Genomic DNA, 18192 nt, shown 5'->3' on the forward strand with positions numbered 1-18192 from the left:
CTTATAGATGTTCAATAAGCGTATCCATGCGCTCCCTCCGCAAGTATGTTACTCTCCGCTTCATTACAGTGCATTTACCAGCTCCAATATCATCAAGTACTTGCGATATCCGGATAGACAAGGCGGGAAAGTGCTCTGGAATCTGTATGTAAAACTATTCAATTAGCACTGTGTCACTTATTTTATAAATTCATCATAATTGTTCTAAAATACGTTCGTATGTGAACATTGAAAACACAGATACATGCATAACTTTGTAATAACCATTGACATTATTTTGATTTTAAACAAACAAAAAGTGTATTTGTTTTAATGTTGGGATAGTTTACATGCATTTAACGAAAAGTACACGTGCGTTCGTCTTTAAATGGTTTATTGGGAATTGTTATCATAGTTTGGATTTAGTTTGTATTCCTACTAAAATGCTTTAAATTGATAAATTTTAAATTCTGTACAAACTAGTTCTACGTTAGTACAAGACTGTAATTTGTGCAGCACAAAATAAATAAACTTTACTCCATCTGAACTAGAAAAACTGACTTTCAGATTAAAAATCTATCGCCTTAATCATTGGCCATCCGGGCTTATACATTCAGTAAAGCATGTTATACTTAATATAACCAATTTATGCATCGTCGCAAAATACAACGAGAACGGCTCCAACGCTCCCAATTATTCAAGTTTTTCAAAGGAAAAATTATTTTCAGTATGAGCATTTGCCATTAATGTCGCTCATGACGTACAGAGTTATTTTAATGCTTCAATCTGTAAAAATAACTTGGGATATCCTCATTTCGACAATCTTTGAGCGAATGCAATTCAAGCTCATTTATTACAAATTTACGAATTGACATTTTATAAACGTTTTATTATTAAGTGAATTATTCCAGAAAAGTAAATGACACTGCAGAAAAGCAATATTCTGAAAATATTTTTTTTTAATCATATTGTGGTTATTTCCGCCGTCTGTCTGTCTGTCCGTCCGTCCGTCTGTCCGTCCGTCCATCCTGGCCACTTTCTCCTCCTACACAATAAGAACTAGAATATTGAAACTTACACACATGGTAGCTATGAGCATATGTGCGACCCTACACTATTTGGAATTTTAATCTGACTCCTGGGTCAAAAGTTATGGGGGTTGGGGTGGGGCCGGGTCAGAGATTTTCACTCATTTTTTATGTTATTTTACATTTACTTCTTCATTTCAACACCGATTTACTTCAAATTGATACTGAACATCTCTTATGACAATACGGTCAATCTCAACTATGCATGGTCCCATTACCAACCCTGGGGCGCCCCTTGGGTCAAACATGCGGCGTCGGGATACACGTCGGCCTCTGCCGCGCCATTTCTAGTTTAAAATAAGTTAAATTATAAATAGTTACATACGCAAAAACACCGGAGTAATTTAGACAGTTTCTGTGGTGTGGTTTGGCTAAATGTATTTGATCGCTTACATTAAGTAAATTACTTTCTGAATCGTCGGGGGGATAAGGCTTTAGTCTGCATCCGGACAAGTCCAGTTGAAATCATGGTGTATTCACTCTTTTATAATTTATAATAATGTTTAATTAAAAAAATATAGTGATTATACCTCAGTTAATTCATTCATTCCTCAAATTTGTCAAAATAAAACATTTAACAACAAAATTCAACGTCAAACATCTATAACAAAAACTTTAAAGGTATTTGTTCACAGGTTTTCATATTTTTGAAAAATGTTATTAAAAATCACTAACAAAACTCAAATATGTTTAATAGGTAAAAAATATATAATTACAAAGATTTTTTTTTTGATTGTGAAAATAAGTCAGCCCTGTGATTCGAGCCCGATACTTCTAGAAGCAAAAGCTAACGATCTACCATGGACAAGCAGGCTTTTTAATTAGACAATTTAAACGCTTTAGTGGTAAGACACGTGTTTGCTTTATTGTCAATGAAAAGCGTTTGTTTTTCAGATTTTGACGATAATTTTCAATTACATAGATTTTTCAGATCTTTGTTCGTCAGGAGCATTATTTTGCTTGTTTGAATATAATGAATACATGTTTTCAATATGTGTTGTTGTTTTTTATGTTGGGAAGGGGATTCTCATTTTTCGAAACCGCCAAAAAGTCTTTGTAATTCTAGTCTTTTACCTGCAAGAATGTGACCAGGTGTTGATCCCGTCTCTTGTTCGAATGCCTCGATGTATCAAAATTAACACAAGCTCTTCTAACAGCATGACTGAGTTTCGAACTGGCAACAAGTACCTTGAGGATACATATCAGTATAATATAATATACAAGGTATGATGTATTGTGAACTATGCACACAATTCAAAACAAGTAATATTAGTTTGCATATATAATCCGCCCATACAGTTTGTTCGTTTCAATTTTGTAAATAAAAAAGCACTTCAAAATGAATATATATTAATTTACATATACATGAAACCGCTTTCAAGGCGAACATCAAACGCGTATGTGTTTATCATAAATATACATTTCGTACTGCAAATTACGTTCTATTGGGCTACTAAAGCTGACAGTTATTCAATATAGTGACATCAAATCGTTATAACATAAACGAGTTCGTGCATACGGTCTTTGGAACTAAATAGTATTTTCGGTTTTGTCCTTAATACGCTGCAGGCAAAGCATGGTTATTTACATCTTTAATACAATGGAAAACAACCGGATGTCGTGCTAGAAAAGGCATTCATGCTTGCATTGATTCATCTCAACACACAAACCTTGTCCCTTGTTCCTGTTTCACGAGGTAATGCCGGCGTACCCGACAGACAATCAACCGTCCTTTTGATCGTTTCATGTTCGTCTTCCATTTTCTCCAACCTGAGTATATAAGGGATGCTTTTTCTTTACTGTTTTGTTCAATCATGGTTAAATGAAGCACATACGATAATGACATGAGAAGAAATAGTGTACAGAGCATATTCCATTTTCGACCTTATTCCGCTGCTAATGCTGCTATATATGTGCTTAACTTGAAAATGTATATACACACACACAAGCACGCACGCACGCACGCACGCACGCGCACGCGCACACACACTCACACTCACACACACACACACACACACACACACACACACACACACACACACACACACACACACACACACACACACCACACACACACACACACACACACACACACACACACACACACACACACACACACACAACACACACACACACACACACACACACACACACACACACACACACACACACACACACACACACACACACACACACACACACACACACACACACACACACACACACACACACACACACACACACACACACACACACACACACACACACACACACACGCACACACACACCCACCCTCCCACCCCTATATATATATATAGTTTACGCAAACTGAAAATATTCATAATAATGAAAATTGATCTTCAATAAATATTAAGTGTCATAATGGGTCTTCTCCGTCCCACAAATAGTTCAACGATGTACCATGAACACGTTTTTAAGTACACCCTCTATCTATCTAGTTGTTCGTTTATGTTTAAACGTTACAGAAGGCGTTTCAATTAATCATTAACATTGCATGGCCTACGTAATCTACACGAAAGCGAAAGTAACTGGTAACGTGATTTCTCGGACACCACAACATTCGATATATATTCTTCTTTACATGGCATTAGTGTAGTAAACGTGTATTTATGATACGCAAAAGAAGAAAGGTAACATGACTAGCGTTGATGACCATTTCCATAAATAATGATGCGCAAACTTGCAGAAAACAAACATGAACTGATGAACTAACTTTTAAGACGAAAAGCACAATAATAACTTATGCTGAATAAGATGCAACTGCATTTGAATATAAATGTTTATTTACAGTAAGTTAAAATAAAATACATTCCTGAATGATCCATTTATTAACATTCTCGGATTTATTATTCTTTTTATGCTTATTGATCAGTGTATGTTAGCGCAACATTACAATCCGCTATATTTGGAATGGTTTATTAACCTTCTGGTACCCAAATCGGCTAGCATTTTCAATACGAGTATTCCACAATGAAACAATAAAAAACATATGTAAACTCAATTAAATTTGATATAACTTTTCCGATCAAAATTATCACGTTTATTTATGTAATTATTATGATATTATGGCCACTCGTGCCTAATATAGGCAAATTAATACAGAACTCAATTGTTTCCTGTGTACAAACTGACCTGATTCGCCATCTTGGTTACACTTATTCTTAACGCTATCGCTAAAGGACGTACGCGGCAGTTTAGTTTCACGCAAATATTTTTTTTACTGAAACACCGGTTGCGAAATAAGTGCAATATATTTCGGATATTCGGATAAAAAAGAATGTAAACAATGTAAGAACGAAAGAACAACAAAACATGCTTAAAATGAACGCAAGGTACAACAAATGGAGAGTTTGTGTCCATGAAAATGAAATACCTTTGATATGCCCCTTTAAAGGGGCCGTCCAACAGATATCGCGTCGTATCGACGCGAAACGATATTTTGGGAAACTACGAGGATTGCTTATATAGGTAAGAAATACATCCGCTCTCAATATGAGCGTGGATGGTCGAGTTGTATAGGCGGTAGGCTTTTTACTCCAGGAATCCAGGGGTCAGTGGTTCGGGCCCTGTTTAGGGTTACTTTTTTTCCTTTTTTTTAAATTGTATTCTTGTTGTTGTTTTTTACTGGAGATATTTAGTTTAAATGTTTAAATTTCAATATAAAGCATTTTAAGTATTTAATTACAAGCTTCAATACATGCCTAAATCTGTTGAACGACCCCTTTAATGTATTGTATACATCTTGTTTTCAGTTATTTACTGTATTAATCTTCTTTTACTCATCTTGCTAAACATGATTTGTGTTTTCATTTACATTTAAATGTACATTTTCATTGGCATGCAGCAATACATGTACTAGTATGTTTTTATCATGCACCATGTATATGGTTTTAACTGTAGTTTAAATTGCATTTTTAATACCTTCCGTAAAACTGCATTTGTGAACAAACGACAACGGTGACCTATTGTTTTCTTTTTATATTTGTATTACGTTATCACCCATTTAACATTTAGGTAAATTTGGAAAAAATCTAGGTGCAGGAAGGCATTTAAAAATAAAAATGACTTTGATGAATTTTATTTATTTTCATATGTGAAATTCTGTTGTTGTTTTTTGTTTATGTTTAAAAATTGATAAAAAAAACATAAATCAATCGATTCATGTTATATTTTTTTTTACAATCTAATTAAATCAGTATGACATATTTTGTGATAAATAGAGGTTGTTTTTAACACTTTTCTCAATAATTTACTCTAGATTTTATTTTACCTTATAGGTGAATTGTTCTTGTGCTTAAATATGCTTGTTGTTCAAGTGCGAATAAAAAATGAATAACAACGGTGACCCATGATTTTTATTTTATTTTTCTATCCACAACAGATGGTTCTACCTAAATACCAAAACTTATCAAATTCTAGATGTAGCAAAATTTGCATTAAAACTGCCGCGTACGTCCTTAACTGTGTGTTAAACACGCACCGGTGACCACATTTGGGTAGTTTCGTACATATCGTGTTTCATTCGCTCCATTTCTTAATTTTAATCCCATAAAAACAATATATTACCATCTTGCAAACTCGGGTCTCGGCAATTTCGGTGGGTCGGTCGGGAAGGGGAAACAAACGTGTTTGTGTTGGTCGTATGCCAATTTTATTCCTCATAAAGTATGTTGCAATTTGTGGTTAATGTTTAACAATTCAATAAATGCTGCAGTCATTGCATGTTTCTTTTGTTTTATGCTGATGATATTATTATTTTCCGCAACACGACAGAAGGATTATAAAAAGGCTTAAATTTACTTCAAAATTAATGTTAGCGCTGAAAACTTATTCTTAACACTGATCAAACTAAAATTATGATTTTCAACAAAGGAGGGCAAACAACTTCTAAACACTTTAATTTTAACGGAAAACTGATTGATATCGAAAGCATGTTTAATTATCTCGGAATCGTTTTTACGTCCGGAGGTTTCTTTTCGAAGCTTTCAGGACAGGCATTACAAGCATAAAGATCTCAGTATATACCATTCTATTACATACACCGACCTAAAATGCACAAGTTTAATTAATTACATGCAACTGAAAAATAAAACGTTGCTACACAAACTATGCCGTTTCATGTACAGATCATTTTAGTAAAGTATATCAATACATATGTTCCGTGTTGACATATGAATGTCTTAAACGGTCGCTTTAAATTAATCGTAAAATCTGTATTCTGTAATCTGTTTGTTTTTGTTGTTGTTGTTTTTATCAATTGTCACAGCATTATCCTTTCAATAAAGGAATTATTACAGGATTGCGCCTGTTCCTAAATACTTCGCTGACATTATGGCTGTATTATAAGAATTGTATTGCATTGTATTACAGCTATAAAAGAAGATTCAACTATTTAACTCAGAAGTGATGTATTTTTATTTATTATTTTTCATGGCATATTACATGACGTCTTGACCATGTTGTGTGTTTGTTTATCTACAGACACCGTTTTATATGATCCGTTTAATTAAATATTGTAATGCTAACGGAGCCTTTGTGATTCCTATTTTTTATTTGCGTATAAGTAGCAAGCAACGGTAAATGCTTATGCTACGCCCTTCATCGGAGGGTTAAAAATCGGATGATAACATTAACATGACATCGTGAAATTCACTCGGTATAAAGACCGTGATTCCGTGTTTACAATACTACGCGCTCGATTTTAAATCAATCAAATAAAGAATAATAATATAATTTTGAAAATGGTCAAGCTTAACCCACGCAAATAATGTAAACGGTTCGTTGTGGAGATACTTAACGGTAATAACGTCGCAATGAGCTATGATAAGCTTATAATTTAACGTACCTTGTACGGTTTTGGCGGAGATAACCAGGTGATAAACGAAGTAGGCCGGACATGTTGTCACCCGGGTGCCAGATATCAGATCGAAATGCAGTTCAGGTCGAAACGAGAGGCAATATAACGGTGACAATGCAGGAACCTCGGTGGCGCGCAAAGTGACAACGGTTGACAGCTGGTAGGTAAGGAGGAATAGATCGAATAAGGATCGGGTCGAGGTTCAATTAAAAAAAATAACAGTGTACATATACATATAAACATTTGGATATAAACGAACTTAAGAAGTATACAAATGATTTAAATATATACGTTATATGTGGCAATTTAGAGGTATTGAATTGTTTTAAATGATAATTTGATTAATGGTTGTGCTCCTATATAGTTGCATACGTTAACTACATAAGTCGTGCGATAGTTATCGCTTTCAACACTTTTATATCGTCTTTAGCCATATAAGTTTCTCGAAAACGTAAACTAGTCAGCGTACGCGCAAAGATTCGTGTAAATACTTACTTATTGCGATATTTATTTTAACATTCAGTTATCGTTTGTTTGTTAGATATTCAAATATTGCTTAGACCGTTTACTTGAATATCAATATACTATTACTCATATCGTTAAACTAATGTCCGTAAACTTTCCGTTTACTAGGTTATCTAGATTAGCGAAAGAAACCGCGTGTATTGAAGACCAGCAGGTTGGCTTGAGAGTAGGCTATTCCGTGGTCGTTAGCATGTTTATTATGCAGAGCATGGTTTAAATATATTTATCAACACCAGGTGAAAGATTCTTTGTGTAATATATGTATTTTAAAGCCTTAGATTAATTGATCAATTGTAATGTATTAACACATTTTAAAGGTAAAATGATTCAAGGTACCTTTCTCGCAGCATTGAACTATATGCATGCGAAACTGAGATATTATATACGCACGAGCCCAAACACTATATCTATTCCGTTTTTATGTCCGATCGGTGCAAAACAAGGGTAATTATGTTTATCGATAATCTTTATTATATAGATAAATATGCACATCTTAAGGACAAAAGTCAAAACTGGAATTTGTGTTACAAATTATTTTTCTGAAGTAATGTGTACACTTTCTGCTGATTTAATGGCCAATAGGATGCACACGTTCATTTAAATTAAGAATGTGTAGGTCGATACGTTTTTAAGTGAAATTGCATTTTAACAGAAATTTAATATATACAACATTAGTATACAAATACATGGTCATACTATTCACACCGAAGCCATATAAATCAGCTGCCAAAATTAAGCTGTCAGCACTAGCTAGAAAAGCATGCTTTTTATAGGAAACAAATTTTCATTTGGATCTTTTCACCTTAAAGAAGTCTTGCAAACCTATGATTCTGTTATATCACCAATACTAAACTCGGGAGTATGTAAACAGCGTTATTATTGATCATGTAAATATGTTTTAAGTGTTAAACCTCTAGGTATGAGTCTACAACTACATTCTGAATGTCATGAATGTTAAAAGTTTCTTGATGTTTTGGCCTAATGGACTCGTTGACTAACAGCCTCTGTGTACGAACCAGTCGACTCTATAGATGCCTCGTATGCCCGTTCACCACTTACAAGCTGAGCAAGGCTAGGGCCCATACTCGCTCATTCGGGCATCGCCATTGCTGTATGGCCGTCTAGGTCTTTAACGGACATTACATACCACCCGGGGAAACTCTACGGCCCAGAGCTGCTTCTGCTGAAGAACGGGTAGAGTTGGAGGCATGACGAGAACAGGCGAGGAGGGACCGGGAGAGCAATGTAAACATGGATCTCGTAGAATACTTCACTTAACAATGGGCTGAGGTCCATGAATTGGACTATTATCACGACTAGTGTTTAGCTTGACTGACTTGTGTGTAATATTTTAATATCAATGTTTAATATTATATAAGAGCAATTGAATTAATCCTTAAATAAATTTCATTTCATTCAATTATTTTGTTAAGGGGGGAGGAATGTAATAGGACTGATTTTTCTCCCTTTTAATTAATTATTTCCCATTTTGTTATTAAAACTTTAATATAATGTTGTTTAAGGGGTTTGTGTATTTTTCGTGTTGAGTGGGTGTTTCTTATACTTAAATTCTAGTTGAGGGTGGGAGTGGGTTTGTTTGTACATTGTTATATTTTTGACATTCATATTTTGTTTATACTCTGTACTCTGGGAAGTCATCTTCCATTGAAGGAGTCATTGCTCCGACGTAGGACACCGCCTTACAAAGGTATTATTGGAATCTAGTATTCCACTGTATAGATAAGTCCGTGTTTAATATTGAATAGAGTATTAATAAAGGGTTATTTCACTTATTTCAATTTTGTATTAACTTACTCCCAAAAGCCTTTTTAGGTTTAATAATTAAATTGAACCCGAGACTATTACACTATGTTCCGCCAACAAAATGAATGCTCAAATTTTCTATTATCTGTCTTGTTTCTTTAAAATAATTTTCTTGATGGCCACCTACCGTTAGTTTGAAACGTCCCGGAACCACTCGTTAATGAATTTTAATTGTATCATCCATCCTTTAAGTGCGTACGAAATATGCCAGACTTTAGCTAATCATGAGGATAAGAATGTATAAGCGATGAGCGACGTTTATCGTCGGTTGTTAAGAGCAAGAGTCAAAACAAATATCTGTTTATCAAACACCTGATTATCGTTATTAGTTACTATCATACCAGTTCATGGTATATCACGCTCAAGGATTACGATAAGAGTATCGACCAAAACATACCTTTCTACTTATGTCCCCCACAATAGTAGTGGGGGACATATTGTTTTTGCCCTGTCTGTTGGTCTGTCTGTTGGTCTGTCTGTCTGTTTGCGCCAACTTTAACATTTTGCAATAACTTTTGCTATATTGAAGATAGCAACTTCATATTTGGCATGCATGTGTATCTCAAGAAGCTGCACATTTTGAGTGGTGAAAGGTCAAAGTCAAGGTCATCCTTTAAGGTCAGAGGTCAAATATATGTGGCCAAAATCGCTCATTTTATGAGTACTTTTGCAATATTGAAGATAGCAACTTGATATTTGGCATGAATGTGTATCTCATAGAGCTGCACATTTTGAGTGGTAAAAGGTCAAGGTCATCCTTCAAGGTCAGAGGTCAAATATATGTGGCCCAAATCGCTTATTTTATAAATACTTTTGCAATATTGAAGAAAGCAACTTGATATTTGGCATGCATGTGCATCTCATGAAGCTGCACATTTTAAGTGGTAAAAGGTCAAGGTCAAGGTCATCCTTCAAGGTCAGAGGTCAAATATATGTAGCCCAAATTGCTTATTTTATAAATACTTTTGCAATATTGAAGATTAGAACTTGATATTTGGCATGCATGTGCATCTCATGGAGCTGCACATTTTGAGTGGTGAAAGGTCAAGGTCAAGGTCATCCTTCAAGATCAGAGGTCAAATATATGTGGCCAAAATCGCTCATTTTATGAATACTTTTGCAATATTGAAGATAGTAACTTGATATTTGGCATGCATGTGCATCTCATGGAGCTGCACATTTTGAGTGGTGAAAGGTCAAGGTCATCCATCAAGGTCAGAGGTCAAATATATGTGGCCCAAATCGCTTATTTTATGAATACTTTTGCAATATTGAAGATAGCAACTTGATATTCGGCATGCATGTGTATCTCATGGAGCTGCACATTTTGAGTGGTGAAAGGTCAATGTCAAGGTCATCCTTCACAAGGTCAAGGTCATCCTACAAGGTCAAACATCATATAGGGGGACATTGTGTTTCACAAACACATCTTGTTAAAAGTCGTAATTGTCGCACCTTGTTATTATCAAACATATCTATGATGTCTTTTTGAAGCACATTCATAAAGGTCATTATCAACACATTGCGTCGCATATTTACCGTCTTATTATCCCTTCTCCGTCGGTGGCATTTTTTGTATTTTGTAAAGTCGATACTTTTCATTTAAACGTTAATTTTTGTTATCAATTATAGTAACAGATTGCGCTGTTATTTATGAGTGTAAATCCACTTTATTCTGCACCATACGGTCTTAGCGGATACGTGTTTGCGAAGCTTTTTATATACCCATTATAGCCATTAGGTACCAGGTTTGAATAACTATGGTGCTTATTTTAAAGCCACCTTTTGTAGCCGTTTAAAATTTAACAACAGTGCTGCTGTTGAATAGCTATTCGCTGATTGCATGACGTTGATAGTAGTATGTTTATTCAAGACCAAACTGTATATGGTTCAATAAATAGTTCGTTAATTGCTATTCAAAGATCTAGCAATATTTTTTGCGTACATTTCTTTGGAGAGGCATTAAGCAAACAATTACAATTGCGCATATAATCTTACCTTTATTAAATGATGTATACAATCACTTTAGTGTTCGCAGTTTGCCGTATTATGTAGTTTGCGCTTTAACTTCGATTTGCCCAGCACTCAGTCTGTCAAATCCATTTTGTAATCCAATAAATGTTAACAACAAACATTTTATTATTAAAATTACAACGTTCCGACTTAACAGCTTTTCCTCGGTTATATACTCAATATCAAGCTTTACACTAGTATTTTTTTTTCTAATCACGATTAAGAACGAAACGGCTGAAGAATTCCCAATTTATATAAATATGTTGTTCTTAAAATATTTGCTTATTACAGTCCCAATAAGAGACGCGTCGGCTGATTTTCTGAAAATACCAAATGTTTTGGTTTCAGTTGTATGTCGTCCGCACACGTTAACAAACTGTTTCGCTAAAATCCTGCATCAAATTTCATAGGTTTGAATAAGAGACCGAATGTCATGTAAACAAAGACGCCTTTCGTGTCGCTGATTTGCAAAACACACGAATGTTTAGAATTAGGGCCTTACATTAAGGCAGGTTTGGCTTTAGATATCGGGTAACATCGGGCACTCCTCGCTTTGTGAACAGCAAGTTAGTCACACTAAACAATCCCTATTCGTAAAGTGTTATCAAGTGCTTATGACGTAAAATAAAAATAGTTGTTTGTTTCCACTGACGCGACTTAGAAATTTTGTTCATGAAGACTCTAAACTTTTTTGTGCAGGATATTAATATAATGGTAACATGAACTTTTACATATATCCATAAAGCTATTACCAAACCGATTTTTAAATTGGAAATCTCCTATATGTATTTAAAGACTTAACAGACAAAAAAGTTGGCCGACCTACCTACCAAATTGCTTAAATGTTATGATTATTGCTTTAAACATGGGGACGTAGAGGTATGATAAACAGAAAACCGGTTTTGTCCTATCGTTGTGTAATATATCAGGCTCGTCACGGATAAAACAACAGCATACAACCAGCTATTCTCTGAGTGAATGGACTTATCACCAGGAAAGCTCGATAAATCAATGATTTATCAATATTGTTCAAAATGCGACTTTGTGAAACTTTTTACAATTGTTTGCTAAGTTGTATAAGGTATGTAGCAATCACTCGTTTAAGTATGGTATCCGTCAATTTCAAACAAAAAATCATTAAAGCTTGTTTACATCGGTCTCACGTTGTAACATAAATTTGGATGACTTGGATATTGGATGGAACAATAAAACAAATAACTTTAATATCTTGATAATACTATTATTGCTACTACTACTACTACTAATACTACTACTACTAGTAGTAGTAGTAGTAGAAGATCGTGAATATTGCAACGTTCCGTATTGACAACCATTTTGAGACAACATGCTTAATGGCAAAATCACTTTACAACTGTATTTGTTTTTATCTAATCACGCTTTAAAGTGCAACAATTATTCCAATGTATATATGTCTGGGGTTTTAAAGTTTTGTTGTTGGTTATTATAGTCACAATACGAGACGCGTTGGTTAATTGTCGGAAAATACCAAATTTTTCGGTTTCGGGTATTTGTCGTAAGCACACGTCAACAAAATGTCGCGATGCAATATGTATCAAATTACAAAAGTTTGCAGAAGAAACCAAATATTATAAAGACAAAGACGCGTGTTGGTTCGTTAATGTGCAAAACAAATGAACGGGTAGGATTACGGCCTAACAATAAGGCAGCGTTGCCCTGAGCTATCGGGTAGCATCTGTCATTCCCCGCTTTGTGGATGGCAAGTTAGTTAGTTGCATTATTTAGCGATCCCGTTTTGTGAGGTGTTATCGAGATCGTAACTAAGGCGTGAAATGACAAGAGTTGTTTGTTTTCAATAACCCGACGCCCCTATTCGTTAATGACGACCCTACACTCTTTTGTATTGTAAATTATTATATTAACATTTTCATATGCAGAAAGATATGCAGCATGTAATACATGGGACTTGTCTTGTCAAAGATGGTGTTGCTCTGATCAAATATCGTTTGATCTTGGCAGAAGATTAAGTTGTATTGACCTGTAATGTTTTACATTTTGTACTTTATCAAAGACGTGTTCTAATGTTATAATAAAGTTTCTTGATGTGATATAATCAGGTGAACATGTCAAAAATATATGTTAATATGAAAACAATATGAAAATAATGCTTGATCATGTACTACGTTCCGATTAAATCAAAAGCATATGCTAGTATATGTCTAAAATACGTGTCATTAAATAACAATAAGGTTTTATCATATATTTGTATGTAAAAAGTATTGTATTGATGCTAATCTGTCGTTTTATCATATGCATGGATCAGCTGAACTTTTGAAAGGTATATGTTAGTGTTCTCAAAAAAGGTATACTTATTATAAAATGGTTTTTCATCATAGGCTACGATCAGATAATAATCTTGTCAAATAATACAATAAAATGTAATGACATTTACTCATTTTGTTTTATAGTCGCGTAATGTCAACTTGTCCGATCTGCGTTTGTTATATCTAACAGCTGTTATTAAACACTTTTTGGTATTCAATTTTATAATAATTGAGCCTGTAATAAAATAAAAAGCTAGTGGAATTTTGCATTGAGACGATATTAATAAAACATTGGATAAGAGCGAAATTTAGTTGAGCTCAATATCGTAAAAGTCATCCAGTAACGATCAGTCTGTAAATGATTCACAAACTTTACTTGACAAAGGAGTCGCTGGTCAATTACTCAAATATTGCTTTACGTTAAACACTTTTTCTTATGTTTCCAAGCCTCTCACTTACATTAAAGAACATGATTCACAAACTTTACTTGAAAAAGGAGTCGCAGGTCAATTACTCAAATATTGCTTTACGTTAAACACTTCTTCTTATGTTTCCAAGCCTCTCACTTACATTAAAGAACATGATTCACAAGCTTTACTTGACAAAGGATTCGCTGGTCAATTACTCAAATATTGCTTTACTTTGAACACTTCTTGTTACTTTTCCAAGCCTCTCACGTAGATTAATGAACATTTAGTGTGTTCATACATATATCAGACGGAAGGAATGTATTTTTACTTCCTGATTATTCAGGTGAATTGCTAAAAAGCGGCCTTGTGGGTGCAGGGTTAGGTTTAGTTTCTGTTCGGAATGCTATTTAAGATTGAATTGTTTGAATTGCGTGTTTAGATCTCTATCGTTCGTGTCTTTAAAACAGACACATCACAATCTTATTGTTGTTGATTTTTTTTTATACATAACTTCCTTATGGTTGTTTGTGTTACATTATTATTGAAGTAAAATAACTTCCTCGAATGAATGTTTACTGCATTACTAAGAGTATCACACCACATTTACCATTGTGTGATATACTAAACAATAATTGGCTGATATGATTGCCAGCGTTAATATCTGATCTAAATAAAAGATAAAACCAGAATGGTATGTTTGGTTCGAAGCACTCGTTATTTGCTAACGCAGATGTATTTTGTGCTAGTAGTGATTTAATTTTACTATTAAACTGTACACTGGTATTTGCACTTTCCTCATTAAGAATTTGATAATGAGAGTGGAATTTACATGAATAATATGAATACCTTCACTTTGAGTAAGTGATGGGGTTTATTAATGAAACCCAAATGTTGACGTGTCTTTTTTTTCTGTACTGAAATGTGTCCGGACTGTAACATGATGCATATGCTTATTTGCTAATAACTTGGCACAAAGGTTCACCTATACGAGACAGTGTGTTTCACTCAAGAACTACGAGGCTATATTCAAGGTCATTGTGAAACTTTGAGGTTATAGTAGACATTAAGAACTCGACTGTTAAGTAGGGGTTTTCAAGGTCGATCCCCTATGTTTTCAGCTCACCTGAGCTCAATGTGCTCATTTTAGCTTTTGTCCGTATTCGTTGAGCGTCTTCTGTCATGCGTCGTCAATATTTACCCTGTGAACACACTAGATCGATTGACCAATCTTCAAAAAACTTGGCAGTCTTGCTGACATGGTTGTATTGTAATCTTGAGAACACTTTAGCAGACACATGATTTCTATCCCAATGAGCATGATTCGTTATTAAAACATTGTTTTAATGATATATCAGCCGAGTTCAAAATTAAGTTATGATAAAATGCAAGCTAAAGAGCCACATTTCCGATAGGAACATCACTGACAAAATGCTAAGAAAAGTTTAGTTCCTAAGGTTCTTCTCAGTCGTGTATATCCTATCTAACGTCTGGTCTGGATATACCGGTAAGTAAATAGTGATCCATGCAATAATACACAGATTGATTATTGAATCTTACAGACACATTATATAACCATATACCGTTTCAAATTATTAAACGTTTCCACTTAAATGTCACTGTATTTACTAATGCGCCGATTCAACAAAACAATAAACAAAAAATCAACTAAGATGGTCCATTTGTTCTGTTCGTAGCAAGTGTAGCAGTCATTGCTTTAAAGTAAATATGAGGTTCAGAAAATAAATATTGCATAATGAGAAATTGTTAATAGTCGATTAACTTGACCAACAGCAGTAGCGATTTATCGAATAAATGATCGCTGATATTTGACGTGTCGCCATAAATTGGTCATGGTTTTCGGGAGTTTGGTCTCTTTTTTTCAGCCCATTCGTCCACACATCTTTAATTTGACTACTTCGAGTGTCCTTGATACCTGATTATATTTATATGTTTCTTTTGTAGAATTTAACTAATATGTAAACGCCGCTTTTAACTCGACCATAGGTCAATAATTGTCCGTTACGCCGCCAATTCTGCCGACCGTATCCGTTTTGCATTATGTGATATTTATAGTTCACTTTCTTCAATTAATTGCACGATTAACCAATAGATCATTAAAACTAAACTTAATTAACGAATACGACTTTTTTACGTGCGCCGGTTTGTCATACTCGAAATGATTTATCACCAGTATTTCTTAACTTACATGTGTTTTTAGTTCATATTTCGTCTCCAAATGCCAACATGGTTAATTGCATGCCTGGCAAAATGTAGGAACTACCATGCGCACAATAACACAGCAAAGCAATTTGTCAGTCCTCGTCTAAATATAATTTCGCATTGTTATTATACCATGCGCAAAAATAAAACACAATTGAAAATGCTTTTCTTACTAGGCAAAAACAAACTGCTCCAAACTGAGCGAATAAAGACTTTATTTCAATTATTTCATTAGTCCTATGTATTAAGCGCGTGCCATTAACTTACGAATATTCTACTTAACTAAATACTATTGCCAATGAAAATTTGACTTTGGAAAACGTTGATATAGCCTATTGACTCAAGAGTGGTCCGAACCGCAAGTAAGATGCCATCTTGTGCTTTAAAACGCGCATTACACGAAAAGGGTACTTCTGTACTTAAAAAAGTCATTTTTCTAAATGAAGAATTATAACAGTTGACCTTTTTGGCCTCGTAAAGTGTAGTATTCCTATAATATTTGATTTGTATCTATGATATCAAAATTTACATCCCAACACCTTTCCATCAAACTCTTATCTTAATATCGCTCCACCAATCAGCGATCGATAAATCTGGAGCCCTGATGCTATTGGTTCTTCGAAAGAAAATGGTAAATATGAATTGGTGTAACTGAATCTATTTGGTTTATGTGCCTCAGACAGTGGGAATCAATATTGATAAGTTAGTGGCGTGAATTTATACCATTTTCAGATCCAAATGCAATCTTGAAAAGTGCGAATGTCAGATTAAAATGTGTATAATTACCGAAATCTTCTTTATTGAACTTAAATTAATTTTTGAAAATGACCCAACATAGATTGATAAATGTCATAAAGAAATGTTTATTATGAATTATATTACGTGCATATGTATAACATGGATAATTTCGGTACTCGCTCCGCGTTATTTACCGAAATCCATATTTTAAATCTCTTTTTTGTGTCAGAAAGTTTTTAAACAATGTGTAACAATTTTCATTAATACCATCCATAAATGCTGTTGTAGGAGTATTATGAATTACTTATACCACCATTAAACGTGGAAACTCGATACCCTCGCGAGCGTCTAATATTGGCATCTTAGCGTTACATGTACCGAACTCCCCGTGATAAATCGTTAATTGTTTTCAGAATATGACGAATATTTGCACGTTAAATTATACTGCTTGATAAATGTCCTATAACCAATAATGAATATTATTAACAACATCGTTATATAAATGGGGGATTACGATACCCGCTCGGCGTCGGAAAGCGTGGTTAACTTACCAAAATCCCAGTTATGAAACGCTATATCATGTCAGATACATGTAACAACAATGTTTATTAATATTTTCTTAGTTACATGAAGGATTTCGTTACCCGCGCAAGCAAGCATCTGAGAAAGTTTTTAACTTTACAAAATAACATTTATAGCTATTTTCATTAAACAAAACGTAACTAATCGTGTTTGCATTTATACAATAAAGACGTGCTACAATACCATTTTACTAGTGTTATGAGGGATGATTCAAAAGTTCATCAAAATCATCCGGAATATTGCGTTATCTACAAGCATATACCACCTTTTGGTGTTAGCTTGTCGATGTATCTAACCGCTAAGTAACGTGATTAATAGAGAAGAGTGTTCGTCTTCCAGGAGATTTGTTGATTGTTCCTGAGATAATGTGTTTCTTATGATTTGCCAATCTTATATTTCATATATGCTTCATAGGTTTGACCAGCCAGTCAGCATATGTATACCAAATTAAAGGACAAAACTCAGACAAAGTTCAAAACATGGTGTTATTTATTATTATTATTATTATTATTATTATTATTATTATTATTATTATTATTATTATTATTATTATTATTATTATGTGTGAAAATATTAAATCTGAATTGATTAGACACTTATGTTTATTAAGTATCATTTGTTTATTGTGTATT

General features: G+C 34.1%; 1 protein-coding gene across 1 annotated transcript; it reads right to left on the reverse strand.

Annotated features, from left to right (window-relative positions):
- Position 1: 1 nt before the first annotated feature.
- On the reverse strand, positions 2-8314 carry LOC127849174 (uncharacterized). The gene is made up of 4 exons (XM_052381893.1): positions 6934-8314; positions 2738-2837; positions 2142-2255; positions 2-142 (listed from the first exon to the last, which is right to left on the reverse strand). Exons 1-4 carry the CDS (start codon positions 6984-6986, stop codon positions 2-4), a joined length of 408 nt encoding a protein of 135 aa, XP_052237853.1. The 5' UTR covers positions 6987-8314.
- Between the last annotated feature and the right edge of the window lie 9878 nt (positions 8315-18192).

Source organism: Dreissena polymorpha, chromosome 10 (genome assembly GCF_020536995.1).
Source record: "Dreissena polymorpha isolate Duluth1 chromosome 10, UMN_Dpol_1.0, whole genome shotgun sequence".
NCBI classification, from domain to species: domain Eukaryota; kingdom Metazoa; phylum Mollusca; class Bivalvia; order Myida; family Dreissenidae; genus Dreissena; species Dreissena polymorpha.